This window comes from Diceros bicornis, chromosome 2 (assembly GCF_020826845.1).
Source record: "Diceros bicornis minor isolate mBicDic1 chromosome 2, mDicBic1.mat.cur, whole genome shotgun sequence".
NCBI classification, from domain to species: Eukaryota; Metazoa; Chordata; class Mammalia; order Perissodactyla; family Rhinocerotidae; genus Diceros; species Diceros bicornis.
In genome coordinates, this window is record NC_080741.1 from 82569861 (window position 1) to 82584444 (window position 14584).

General features: G+C 47.6%; 1 protein-coding gene across 2 annotated transcripts in view; it reads right to left on the minus strand.

Moving 5' to 3' along the window:
- LHFPL4 (LHFPL tetraspan subfamily member 4) overlaps positions 1–10795 on the minus strand; it is a 42320-nt gene extending 31525 nt beyond the window's left edge. Inside the window, exons 1-2 of one of the 2 annotated variants that reach the window (XM_058564167.1) lie at positions 10679–10795; positions 9244–9741 (exon numbers count right to left, since the gene is read on the minus strand). In XM_058564167.1, the coding sequence (XP_058420150.1) occupies positions 9244–9649 (406 nt within the window). In that variant the 5' untranslated portion in view covers positions 9650–9741; positions 10679–10795. Of the gene's footprint in view, positions 1–9243; positions 9835–10678 lie in introns of those variants that run through there. The other variant, XM_058564177.1, reaches the window with a different exon arrangement.
- Positions 10796–14584: the final 3789 nt, after the last annotated feature.

Genomic DNA, 14584 nt, shown 5'->3' on the forward strand with positions numbered 1-14584 from the left:
TCTGCCTTAGGTCTTTATTTTATCCTTACACTTACACAGGTATCAAATTATTTATATGCAACATTATCCACTGAAATATTGTTATAGCAAAATATTGTAAACGATTTAAATAGTGACTAAATAAATGATGACACATCTACACAAAAGTATATTGTGCAGCTCTTTATATACTGATATGGAACAATCTCCAAGATGTATTGTTGAATGAAAAAAGAAAGACAAACCAAGTGTTGAGTATGCTACCATTTGTAATGGCTTTTAAATATGTCTACAAATTCTTTGATATCCTTCCCTTCAAGAGGAGAAGCTGAATTCTCTTCCCCTTGAATATGGGCGGGATTTAGTAACTTACTTCTAATAATAGAGTGTGGCAGAAGTGATGGTATGTGATGTCTGAGATTAGGACATAAAAGGCAGTATAATGGCCAAAACAACCCTGAAAAACAAGAACAAAACTGGAAGACTCATACTTGCTGATTTGAAAACTCACTATAAAGCAACAGTAATCAAGACAGTCTGGTACTGCCATAAGGATAGACATATAGATCAATGGAATAGAATTGAGAGTTCAGAAATTAACCCATGTGTCTATGGTCAATTGATTTTTAACAAGGGTGCCAAGACAATTCAATTGAAAAAGAATAATCTTTTCAATAAATGGTGCTGGGACAACTGGATAGCCACAAGTACAAGAATGAAGTTGGACCTTTACCTTACACCATATACAAAAATTAACTCAAATGGATCAGAGACCTAAATATAAGATCCAAAGCTATAAAACTCTTAGAAGAAAACACAGAAGTAAATGTTTGTGACCTTGGATTTGTCAACGGTTTCTTAGATATGACACCAAAAACATAAGCAACAAAAGAAAAAAATAGATAAACTGGACTTTGTACAAATTAAAAACTTTTGTGCTTCAAAGAACACGATCAAGAAAGTGAAAAGATAGCCAGAGAATGGAAGAAAATGTCTGCAAATCATATATCTGATAAGGGACTTGTATCTAGAATATATAAAGAACTCTTACAACTCAATAATAAAAAGAACAAAAACCCAATTAAAAAATGGGCAAAGGATCTGAATAGATATTTCTCTATAGAAGATATACAAATGGCCAACAAGCACAGGGAAGATGCTCAGCACCACTAATCATTAGGGAAATGCAAATCAAAACCACAGTGAGACACCAGTTCACACCCAGCAAGATGACTACAATCAAAAAGTCAGATAATAACAAATGCTGATGAGCATATGAAGAAATAGGAACCCTTATACACTGCTGGTGGGAATGTACAATGGTGCAGCCACTTTGGAAAACAATCTGGTGGTTCCTCAAAATGTTAAATATAGAGTTGCCATTTAAGCCAGCAATTCCACTCCTAAGTATGTATCCAAGAGAAATGAAAACACGTGTCCACACAAAAACTTGTACACAAATGTTCATAGCAGCATTATTCATAATAGCCAAAAGATCGAAACAGCCCAAATGTCCATCAACTGATTAATGGATAAACAAAATACATACTGTATCCATACAATGCAATTTTATTCGGCCATAAAAAGGAATGAAGTACTGATAACATGCTACAAAATGAATGAACCTTGAAAACTTAGGCTAAGTGAAAGATGCCAGTCACAAAGACCACATCTTGTATGATTCCATTTATGTGAAATGTCCAAAACAGGCTAATATAGAGAGACAGAAAGTAGATTAGTGGTTGCTTAGAGGCTGAGGAGGATTGGGGGGGAAGTTTAGGGGGTGATAGCTAAAGGGTATGAGGGTTTTTCCTGAAGTGATGAAAATATCATAAAGTTGATTGTAGTAATGGTTGCACAACTCTGTGAATATGCTAGAAACTACTGAATTGTACCCTTTATATGGATGAATTATGTGAATTATATATCAATAAAGCTGTTACCAAAAAGGGGGGGGTGGCCAGTGTAGCTTCTTCCTTTTTCTCTCTCTCTTGGATCACTCATTCCGAGGTCTCCTGTCAACACACGAGTGTGCTTAGACGTGGATCCAACCAGCCCTAGTCAACCTTCAGATGACCACAGCCCTCTGAGGTCTAGGTGCAACTTCATGAGAGACCTTGAACCAGAACCACCCATCTAAGCTGCTCCCAAATCCCTGTGACTCACAGAAACAGAAATAATAAGAGCTTGTCGCTTTAAGCCACTAAGTTTTGGGGTAATTTGTTATGCAGCAATAAACAACTAATATGCTATTTACGTAAAATAAATTTATTGTTTGCATTTGCTTGTCTATTTATGGGATTTCTTGGAAAGGATACTCAAGAAATGGTAATAGCAGTCGCCTCTGGGAGGAGAACTCCAGGAGGATCAATGGGGGATAAGGACACAAAGAAGACTTACGTCTGATTGTACACCCTTATTACTTTTTGAATTTTGTATCAGGTGCATGTAAATAAAAGTCTGGAAAAAATTTAAACAATTAAAAAAAAAGTCAACGACTATCAGCTGCCTACGGATAAAATCTAAACTCCTCACCATGGCTTAGAAGGCCTTCAGGATCCAGCTCTCCAGTGTCTCCTCTCACTCCTCCTTGCCCTAAGTGCCTGTAATCCCTAAAACACACGAGGCTATTTCCCACCTCCATGCCTTTGATCATCCTGTCCCTTCTGCCTGGTTCCCCTTCTCCTTCCTTCCCATCCTTTAAGACTCAGCTCAAATGCTGTTACTTTTTGAAAGACTTCTCTGGGTGTCCTTAACTGTGTCAGAAGTCCCCTTCATGCCCCCAGAATGCCCTGTGCGTGACTCAATCATTCATAGGTGATGATCTGATTTCCCTCCCGCCTCTCCCATTGCACTGTGAGCTCCCTGGGAACAAGGACTCTTGCTCAGGATTCCCAGAACCTAGCACAATGCCTGCCACACAGAGGAGGCCGTCAGTGAAAGACTGGTATGAGAAAGAAAGGAAGCGAGTAGGCAGAGAGGGAGAAAGGCAAAAATGAAAGAAGGGAGGGAAGGAAGGTGGAAGAAAGGACAGAAGGAAGGAAGGGAGAGTTGAGGGAGGAAAAAAGAAAATGAGGGAGGGAGGAAAGAAATTCCCCCAATGTGCTCAGCAACGTCATGCACGAACAACAAAGATGTACTGGACGAATAAAATCCCAAACCAAATCTGAAACAAACCCCAAGGAAATGGGGAGGAATGCGGATGCCTGCTCTAAGTTGTAGTGACAGGAGCTCCTGTCGCTGCTACTCCTAGCCCAGAGACCCTCGCTGATTAAGGACACACATCTGGAAGGCTGGAAGATGCCCACCTCTGGATCACCAACCAGCCCCCTGCTCCCACCTCCACCTCGGTCTCCCCCAGCTCCCACTCCATCTCACACATTCTGTTCTCCACTCTGACTCCAGCAGCAGGGCAGTGCCTGGCACACAGCAGGCACTCAATAGTGAATAATCATCTCCCTTCTGTGGATGGAGGAGTCTCACTTTGTCACCATGAACTTGTCTCTTCCTCTCTCTGGGACTCAGTTTTTTCATCAGTAAAATGAGGGAGTTGGGCCAGCTGATTGGTAAGACCCTTTCCAGCTGACAGTTTATGACTTCTCAAGGCCTTTGATCACCCCAGCAAGTCCAAACTCTCCTGCTTGAGCATCAAGGACTCCTCACGAGGTGCTCTTCACTCGGACTATGCCACAGAATAACACGACCATTTATTGAGTGCTTACTGTACACCAGGAACCACACTCAGCATTTTACACCCATCATTTTGTTTATTTCTTTCTACCACCTCTGAGGTAAATACTATAACAATCTCCATTTTATAGATAAGGAAACTGAGACTCAGAGAGGAAAACCCACTTATCCAAGGCCACACAGCTGGGAAGTGGCAGAGTGGGAGTTCTAAGTCCTCCGCTCTTAAACCTCTACCCTACACTGCCCCCTTGGACCCTCAACCAGGCTTCTAGCCTGAGTCTTTACTCCATCCAGGAACCTCCCCTTGGCTAAGCTCACCCAGCCCAGAGGTAAACATTAAGTACAGGGAGCTTACAGCTGTAACTTGTAACTTGTAAATTCGTGTCCTGGGTTCCAGTTTAGTGGTAAGAACAGGTTCTAGATCCATTTAGACTTGTATTAAGTTTCAGTTCCGCCTTTCACCAGATGTGTGACCTTTGGGCAAGTCATTTTAACTGATGAAGATTAAATGATACAACAAATGTGAAAATGTGCGGCATAGAAGCTGGCACATTGTGTGTTCTCAGTAAATGGGAAAGACCAGGTAAAGAATAGCAGAGATATCCTGAGAAGCCCTTAAAAGCTGACCCCTGGGGCTGGCCCAGTGGTGTAGCTGTTAAGGGCATGTGCTCCACTTCGGCAGCCCAGGGTTCGCAGGTTCAGATGCTGGGCGTGCACCGATGCACTGCTTGTCAAGCCATGCTGTGGCGATGTCCCACATAAGGTGAAGGAACATCAGCACGGATGTTAGCCCAGGGCCAATCTTCCTCAGAAAAAAGAGGAGGACTGGCATCGGATGTTAGCTCAGGGCTGATCTTCCTCATAAAAAAAAAAAAGCTGACTCCTAACTCCATAAAGAGCACCTGGGTCTTCCAGCCTCTCTACTTAGCATTTGACTCTTATGACAAAAACATCCTGCCGCCATCCCCACCACTAAGGCTCCTTTCTAAACCCTTGTGCTCTAGAGTCAGACAGACCAAGTTACAATCCTGGCCCCACCACTTACCACCTGTGTGACCTTGGACAAATGACTCTTTCCTCTTTGAGGCTCAGTGTTCTCATCTATAAAATATTAATAATGGTACCTACTCCATAGGATTGTTGTCAGGATTAAATAATAATACACATGTAAATGGTTAGCACATGGTCAAGCATAGAGTAAAGGCTCAGAAAATGTTAACTATTTTTCCTCAATAATAATAACAGTCGTAGTAGCTTCCCTCTGCCTACTGATTAAAGTCCAAATTCCTTGGCCCAGTATTCAGAGCCTTGAACACTGTGGCCCCATCATTCCTTCATGGCCTCTCCTCCTGCTGCTCCCCTATGTGAATGTCACTCAAGCCAGATGTGGCTTTCTCACTCCTGCATCTCTGCCCATGATCTTCCTCTCCATTCGGAATGCTCTCCCACACCTCACACCTGCCCACACCCTGCCCAACTCAAGCCTCACCTCCCAACTAATCCAGGAGCCTCCTCGGTTGCCCTGGGTTTCCTCAGCACTTACAGACCAGGATATATCGGTGCTCAGACTGTCCAGGTTGAGGCTTCTGTCTCCACTTGTCTTACCTATGGTCCCCTCTTCCAGGGGTCACATTTGATTTCCCTTTTTGGGAATTGACCTTTCTCCACTATCAGTCCATGTGTTGCAGGGATGGGCATGTGGCCAAGGTCCTAGACAAAGTCACACTGATTAATTAAAAGGTAGACACTTGACCAAAGCTGAGCCAATGAGAATCAGCCCTGGAACTTTTGCTAGAACCATGGGGTAACAGGCACTGCTAAGCTAAAGCAATGTAAATTCAGAGCTGCTAGTAGCCTTATTTGTCACCTTCAAGAGAGAAGTGGACTGGGCCGGCCCCGTGGCTTAGCGGTTAAGTGCACGTGCTCCGCTACTGGCGGCCCGGGGTTTGGATCCCAGGCGCGCACCAATGCACCGCTTCTCCAGCCATGCTGAGGCCACGTCCCACATACAGCAACTAGAAGGATGTGCAGCTATGACATACAACTATCTACTGGGGCTTTGGGGAGAAAAATAAATAAATAAATAAATAAATAAATAATTTATAAAAAAAGAGAGAAGTGGACTTAAAAATGAGCCAACACAGAGGGACCAAGAAATGGAGAGAAACATATTCTTAATGGCGTTATTTGAGCATCCGGATCCATCAATGCCTGAAGCAAGTTACTCTTGACTTTTAAGTTATCTGAACCAAAAACCTTACCCTCTTTATTTTATTTTATTTTTATTTATTTAAGCCAGTTTGAGTTGGGTTTCTGTCACTTGCCACTGAAAGACTGCTAACCAATATAGTGATCCAACTAGATGGTAAGCTTCCTAAGAGCAGGAATTGCAACTTATAGGCCTAAGATCCTTGGGGACAGGGATGATCTCAGTATTGCAGCATAGGGATGATCACAGAGCAGGTGAGGAATAAACAAAGGAATAAGTATCTCTGTATTTCCCCAGTGGTCCAGTGCTCTGCACTCAGAAGACTCTAAAATACTTGAATAAAATTTCACTTGAACAAGAGCCATACAACAGACATTCTGATTCTTATCTGATACAAACAAGCCCCTTGGCTCCTCTGCAGTTCCTCTGAGGATGACTGATTTCTCACTTTCCGGATGGAAGGATCTTGGTGAAAGAGTTGTTCTAGGAGCCCCACGGGCTGAAAGAGATACTTTCTTTTTTTTTTTATAATTTTATTTATTTATTTATTTTTGTTCCCCCAAAGCCCCAGTAGATAGTTGTATGTCATAGTTGCACATCCTTCTAGTTGCTGTACGTGGGATGCGGCCTCAGCATGGCTGGAGAAGCGGTGCGTCGGTGCACGCCCGGGATCCGAACCCGGGCCGCCAGCAGCAGAGCGCGCGCACTTAACCACTAAGCCACAGGGCCGGCCCTGAAAGAGATACTTTCAATCCACTAACTGATTAGTCTACCACTGTACAGATGAGAAAACTGAGATTTAAGAGAAAAACAATTACTTAACACTGCACAGTGAGTCACAGGCAGAGTCAGCCAAGACCCCCCATCCCATGACTCGTAGTGCAGTGCTCTGCCTCTGTCCTCGTGTCACTTTATTAAGCAAAGTGAATCAGTCACTTACCCTGAGAACTCAGAAATCTCTAAGGAAAATGGAATAAACTGCTCAACTCTGCTAACTGGCCCCCTCAGCCCTCAGGGATGAGGCAGGAACACAAGGGAAAGAGCACTGGGCCTGGAGTCAAAACCTAGTTTACTCCCTTACTGGCTGTGTGACTGTGGGCAAGACCTTTTTTGTAGTATCAGTCTCCTCTCTCTAAAATGGGGGGAGGGGAAGGTGAGATTTGAAGGAGCTGATCTCTAAGATTCCTGAAATTCTATAATTACTTGGGGGTAGTTGGGCAGTTCATCAAATCCCCAAGATTAAACCCACATGGATTACAGAGAATTGGAAAGCAAGAGGTCAGCTTCCCATCTGCAGACTCCAAATTGAGGAATCAGGGATTCCAGCTGAGCATATATTTTTTCCAGCTTGTCTTCGTTTTTTGTTTTTTTTTTGTTTGTTTGTTTTATTTTATTTATTTATTTATTTGTGTGTGTGTGTGTGTGTGTGTGTGTGTGTGTGTGTGTGAGGAAGATCAGCCCTGAGCTAACATCCATGCTAATCCTCCTCTTTTTGCTGAGGAAGACCGGCTCTGAGCTAACATCTATTGCCAATCCTCCTCCTTTTTTTTTCCCCAAAGCCCCAGTAGATAGTTGTATGTCATAGTTGCACATCCTTCTAGTTGCTGTATGTGGGACGTGGCCTCAGCATGGCTGGAGAAGTGGTGCGTTGGTGCGCGCCCGGAGATCCAAACCCGGGCCGCCAGTAGCAGAGTGCACGCACTTAACCGCTAAGCCACGGGGCCGGCCCCTCAGCTTGTCTTTGGAAGAATAGAATGGAAATACATAAAATCATCTTCTGGGTACCACTGAGAAATATGGAGAGATACCCCCAACATCCTACAATTCTCCTTTCTCATCTTCTTCAAAGATCCTAAAAGACCCACATCTAAGTTGAGTGGCGTGAGATGCATTTGAAACAAGCACATTAGAAAGTCCACATCTGAATAAATGCTGCCTTCTTCAACACAGTCCTTTTGGGAGCTTGGGCAATTCTTCCAGTGGGGCAGTAATCCCTCCCTGCATCTGTGAAAGTCCTCTTGGGGAAGGAAACTGCCTCAGGATTTTGTCCCAAGTGACAATTCTCAATGTGATCACCCATCGTATTTTCTACACTTGGCTGAGTGACTTCCAGCCATTTCCAAAAATCATGTTCCTCCTTTAAGAGATGGAGGTTCCCCTCAATAATGCTGTTCAAGAGAATACACCCCACACTCTGAAGACAATTCCCTACAATGTTTTGAGCAGTGGAATCATCAGCAAGTGACATAACACTTCCTCTGGGGTCTCTTTTGAAGGAGCCCACACTTGTTGAATGCCCTGAGGTGCTTATTTTGAAAAACCATCTCTGTTGCATAATCATCACATTTTCCCTTCTCTTCCTCATCCTTGCAGGGCTCTAAACTTTTTCCTAGCCTCACTAGGCCTCCTCCCCCATCCCTGCCATCCCCTGGCCCCACTTTCCCCAGCCCAACTCTCTTTCCTGCCTGCAGTTAGGCAAATGCCCAAGTTGCTGAATCTTCAAAATTCATCTTAGACCGAAAGGTGGGTGGGAGTAGGGACTCTAATGGATCCTGGAAAACTGTCTCAGCAGTTCTCATTCCCAAAAGGCCCTTCTCTGGTTCTTAGGGCAAGATGTCTGTCTTAGCCAATCACTTCAGAGGGTCCCAGGGACTCATTCCCCTTGGGTACCAGAACTCTTCCTGTATTGGGTGGGGGTGGACGGTGGAGACCTGCCCTCCAGAGACCCATGTTGCCAGGTGCTGTCAACTGCCCACATCACAAACATTGGATAGACACTATAGACAGCCTCCTCTTACACCCCCCCCACCTTATCACAGCACTTTAAAGTTTACAATATACTCTTTCATTAGTTCTTGGAATCCTCTCCACTGTTTCACAGATGAGGAAACCGAGCCTCAGAGAAGTAAAGTGAAACACTCAAGTTGATAATGTCAGCAAGTCAAACAAAGGTCAAAGTCAGATCTCTTGATTCCCCCATCTCACGCTTTTTTCAATACAACAGAAATTGGTCACACCTAAAGTAACTCTTCATTCAGATAACTATTTCTCCTAAGACAGCCAACAGAGACTCTCAGAGACCTTCAAGAGACTCTAGCATAATGCTAACCCATCAGTAAATGAAGTCTGCCCATAGCCAAGCACAAAGACCCAAAGACCCAATTCTAAGGCTCTGCCCTTTGCCCCAAGGTGTCTTTCTGTCTCTCTCATAGAATCCCCTCCCTAGTGGCTGCTGAAGGACAGTCAAGGAGGTGTGTCTTTAAACAGAGGAGCAGAATCTATCTCTGACTCTTCCAAGAAATGGAAGGAAGGATCCCCCGTCCCCAGCGCCTGTCCTAGGGGTCCCGCCCCCGTCCCTCCCCTACCTGCCAAGAGCTGCATCCAGGCGCAGATCTTGTAGACCGTGGCGGTGTTGCAGAAGAAGAAAAGCGCAAAGCAGGTGATACAGCAGAGGATCAGCACCATGGAGAGCAGCACGAAGAAGGCGGCCGCCTTGAAGGCGCCGGACGGGATGGTGCTGAAGTCGGTGAACGAGCCGCGGCAGGTGAGCTCGCGGCCCGCCAGCCCGCTGCCCACACAGTAGTGGAAGAGGCCGAAGTAGCCAGGCTTGGGGGTGCTCACACTGTCGCCCACCCAGTAGGGCTGGATGAAGACCACCACGTTGATGATGGCGAAGCAGATGGTGAAGATGGCCCATAGCACGCCGATGGCCCGCGAGTTCCGCATGTAGTGCTCGTGGTAGAGCTTGGAGGCCTCCTGTGAGGGCAGCATGGTGCCCGGGGGCGGGGCCGGCGGCAGCGGCGGCAGCGGCGGCTGGCGGGGGCCGCCGGCCCGGGACTGACCGCCGGGCTGCGGGGCGGGAGCTAGGGATGTATGCGAGAAGCTGCCCTGAGCCAAGGAACTCGCGAGGGCGGGGCCTGGGGCGGAGCTGGGGGTACCTGGGGGCTGGTATGGGGGAGCTAGGAGGGGGTCATGAGAGTGTTGGGGCGGTGTCTGGGGGGGACTGGCAAAGATCTCCAATTGGGGACCATGTGAAAGTTGGGGGGCTGGGATGAGGGGGCTGGCATAAGGATATGGGAGCTGGAAGGCGGGGGCTAGAAAGTGGTCATGGGAGAGTTGGGGAGGGGGTTTGGGAGCTGGTATTGGGGGAGTAACAGGAGACCAGGGGGAGATGGAATGGAGGCTGGAGACCGATATTGGGAGGATTAGCAGAGGGGCTGTATACAGGGAGCACGGAAGGGAATTTGGGGGCTGGTATTAGGGGTAGAAGGAGGTCTGGTATTGGGTGTCTAGAAAGGGGCTGTGGAGAGGGAAGTGGGCGCTTCTATGAGGAGGTAAGAAGGGAACATTAGAGGTAGGGGTACTGGGGGATTGGGAAGGTGCTATGGGGGCTGGGACAGGGAGTGGGGGCTGGTACGAGGGTCTAAGAGGGCGAAGTGGGGAAATCAGGATGAGGGTAGAGGGGAGTCGGGGGCTGGGACTACAGGGTCTGGACACGGGGCAAGGGGGTTGGGGGGTCCCTCAGAAGCCAGGGCTGGATGTAGGCTGGGAGGGAGTCTAGGATTGGGGGGCCGGGGCTGGGGAAAGAGGTTTTCCAGGCCAAGGTAGGGGACGGGAGACCGGGGCCGGCAGGCAGCCCGGGCCGCGAGGGGTGGGCGGTGTGCAGGGGCTGCCCCCCCGGGCGCTGGGGAGCGGCCGGGCCCGGGTAGGGCCGGGGGTGGGGGGGTGGCTGCTGTCCCGCGCCAAGGCCGGACGCGCGTGGAGGCTGCGGCCGCGGGGAGGGGGTGCGGGGAGACCAACCTGGGCCCGGTCCGGGGCAGCAGGTCCGGGACTGGCACGGCCTAGGCGCCGCGGCTCGGCGGTCCTAGCAGCGGCTGCCTCGGCCCAGGCGGCGGCCTCGGCGCAGCCTCCATCTTGGTCGGGTTCTCCCCGGGGCGCGCTCCCGCGCCGGGGCGCGCGCTCTCGTGCACCGGCGCGGCCCGGTAGAGGCGCGCTCCCGCCGCGGGCGCGCGGGGCGGGGCGGAACGGGGGAGGGGCTCTCCTGGTTCTGGCAGTCAGGGGGGAAGCGCGGTCCCCGGCGTCCCCCAGCCAGAGCAATGAGCCCCCTCCACAGTAGAGCCCTCTGGTTTGGGGGACCTCCTTCTTCAGCCTGAGCTGTGGGGCTTCCCCGCAAAGCCCATGGGAATGGGGGAGGGGGCAAACAGGGTATTATCTGATAGGGTTTGAAGAGATCTCTTGCTCCCAAATTACCTTCCCTGCATCCTGTCACAGTGCCTCAGGTTGCACCATTACGCTTTCAGTCCTTTGGGTCTTGGAGGCTTTGAAGGCTCCCAGAGTCTCCTAGGAAACTGCCAACACCTCTAAGAAAGGGAACCCTCTAAACTGTTAGCAGCCCACTCGGTGGGGATTTGTTGGCCGCCAGCACAAGGAGCGGGGCCTGCGGAACAGGACCCAGAGTGAGTATCGGGATGGAGAGAAGGAGGCTGGGAACGTGTTGGTTTCCCTCCCTACACTCTCCCCAGTGCCTGGCATGAAGTGCGCACATCATAAAGATGTGTTAAAGAACAACATCCAAGTCCAGGCTCAAGGTTAGGCCAGAACACCCCGGGAGCACTCCTAGGGAGCCTGTGTGGGTCCTTTCTTTCCCTGCAGGGAAATAGCTTTTGGCTTAGGATCTGCCAAGATGATCTGGGTTGGCACCCAGACAAATTCTGACTATTACTTACTATCTCTGTGACCTTGCACTTGCGCTCTCTGAACCTGTTTCTCTATCTTTAAAGTGGACAGATTAAGCCCCACTTCACACGTAGTAGGGGGAGGGGTTCCAAACACTGGACCCCACACAGGCGTCAGTCTGATGAAATTAACATTTATCTGCAAAAAAAATATTCATGTAATGTTACCAACTGTCTTTTTTCCACAGGGGAGAAGGACTGCTCTTTTTTCCTGAGATTATGTACTTCCTGTTTTCTGAGTGTAAAAATTCCCTTTTTTAAAGAAATGGAGATGATAGTTAATGGAAGTTTTTTTTTTTTTCAGTGCCCTTCTTTGGCAAAATAAAAAATAGGCGGGCCGCCCCATGGCTTAGCGGTTAAGTGCGCGTGCTCCGCTACTGATGGCCCGGGTTTGGATGTCTGGCGGGCACACACGCACCACTTGTCCGGCCATGCTGAGGCAGCGTCCCACATACAGCAACTGGAAGGATGTGCAACTGTGACATACAACTATCTACTGGGGCTTTGGGGAAAAAAAGGAGGAGGATTGGCAATAGATGTTAGCTCAGGGCTGGTCTTCCTCAAAAAAAAAAAAAAAAAAAGGCAGTGTTATTTCCACCTCAAGTTTTTAAAAAATTTTATGGGTCCATGAAATCCCACAATTTGGGGACCTCAGACTAATGTGAGGTCATCTCACCTGAGCACAGAGTGCTCAGTAAATTTGGTTTCCCCTTCCATTGGTTCCTTGCAGAGGGCATCCTGGCTGTCTCCTGAGAGCCCTAAGATCCTAGAATCATGAGCTGGAAGGGGCTCTGGAGAGAGTCTCATTCTACACCTTCTCCCACCTGACAGATGGAGAACAAAGGCCAAAGAGGGGGACTGACTTCTACAAAGAGATGGACTGTTCCTGTCAATTAGACTGATCAACCTGATTCACAAATTTATTTGTCTGTGTAGTAAGTATGTGATAGGCCCATGTTATGTGCCAGGCCCAGCAGCATGCCAGGCCCTGGGGAGAAGATGGAGGGTAAAACAGACATGGTCTCTGCTTTCCTGGAGCTCACAGCTTTGTGGGGAAATAGAAGATGCTAGGAGGATGGAGCAGGCAAGTGGTCATCCTCAAAGAGCACCTCAAAGTCTCCTGTGTGTGCTCCTGGTTGGTTCTGTTCTGAACATAGCAAGTTACTGGAGCCAGAAGTTCCATCTTTTCTCCTAACTCTGCCGTGAATTATTGCCTTTTATCCTATCCTGCTGAGCCAAGCTAGGCAGTCCAGGAAAAAAACCAGAGAAGTCCACTTACCACTCTCTCTCGAGGCAGGACCTGAGAGTTCTTGCTAAGATGGGCTTCCAGTTCCTCACTGATTGCTCTATTCTAGTTCTGCAGAGCAAAGGCGCCCTGTAGAGGTCTGCCTACTAACTCCACGGCTTCTGACATCAGTACTTTTTCTTTAAAGAAACTCTTCTCCCCCTCACTCAATCCCTGGGTCTAGTTGGACTCACCCCCAACCACCACCATACTCTTCTCCAGAGGGGGGCAAATGATCAGGCCTGGACAATGAGAATACTACATTGTTCTAGACACAATGATTGGTTCCGCAGTGGGTCCATAAGCCAACCCAAATAGTTGAGAATGATACCCAGGGGTCATTTGTTGCAGATTACAAGAAAGAGGTGTTCTCTTTCGACCGAGTTTGTTGAGCTGGGGGAATTGTAAGCTTCAGCTACTGGGAGCCATCTTTGACACCTCAAGCAGAGAGCTTGTCTAAGAATAAGATGCACACAGAGAGAAGCTACGAAATGGAGAGAGACAGTCCTGATGACATAGTTTGAGCACCTGGATCCATCCATGCCTGAAGACTTGTTTCTGGATTGTTCTGTTAGGTGAGCCAATAAATTCAGTTTTTGTTCAAGCCGATTTGAGTTGGGTTTTTATCACTTCCAATAAAAATAGTCCCAAATAACTTACATACATCCCCCACAAGAAAGCAGGACTGATATATTGGATTATTGATATTGCAGAAGAATGCCTAAATAGGTGAGCTATCCTGACATACTGGAACCAAAAGACCAGAATTTGAGTCCCATCTCTGCCGCTGATTAACTGTGTGACCCAGGATGATGATGCTACTCCTCAGAGCGTTATTTTCTTGGTTTATAAAATGGAGAAAAACATACTTCCTTCCTGTAGATGTTGTGAGGATAAAAAGAGATAATGGGTGGAAAAAAAGCTTTGTAAACTGAAAAAGCTTTATCACTGTAAGTGACTGTCATTAAATTTTAATAAGTGGCTTGCCCAAGGAGTAGAAATTGCAGTCATATTGGAAAGGCACTTGCTGAGCTGTGAGTAGCTGGGACAGAATGTCTTCTTGTTTTAAAGACTAACCTTGGAGCAGTTACAGATAGAGAGTGAGAACTCTCTATGGGAAGAACTCTTTTTTTTTTTTCATGAGGAAGATTGGCCCTGAGCTAACTTCTGCCAATCCTCCTCTTTTTGCTGAGGAAGACTGGCCCTGGGCTAACATCCATGCCCATCTTCCTCCATTTTATATGGGACGCCGCCACAGCATGTCTTGACAAGCGGTGCTGTCCAAACCGGCGAACCCCGGGCCGGCGCAGCGGAGCGCGCACTTAACCACTTGCGCCACCGGGCCCGCCGGGGAAGAACTTCTTAATGACCCCAGGGAGTGGCCAGACCAGAATGGAATAGTTGTGGGATGAGGATGGGGAGTTGCGGGATCAAGGTAGATCATAAGGGAAGGATGATGTTGAACTGAGCCCCTGGCTGAGAAGAGAAGCCCCAGTTCCAGCCAATATCCTAACAAAGAAAGATTTGTAACTTGCCAGATACGTTTGTGCCTAAGTTGTATGTTTGGTTGCATTGAACAGTTACTAAGCTCTTACAGCATTCTAGGTCTCCTGTTCTTTGCTTTACATGTGTTGTCTCATTTAATCTTCACAATAACTTTATGAGATAGTGTTATGGGCTGAATTG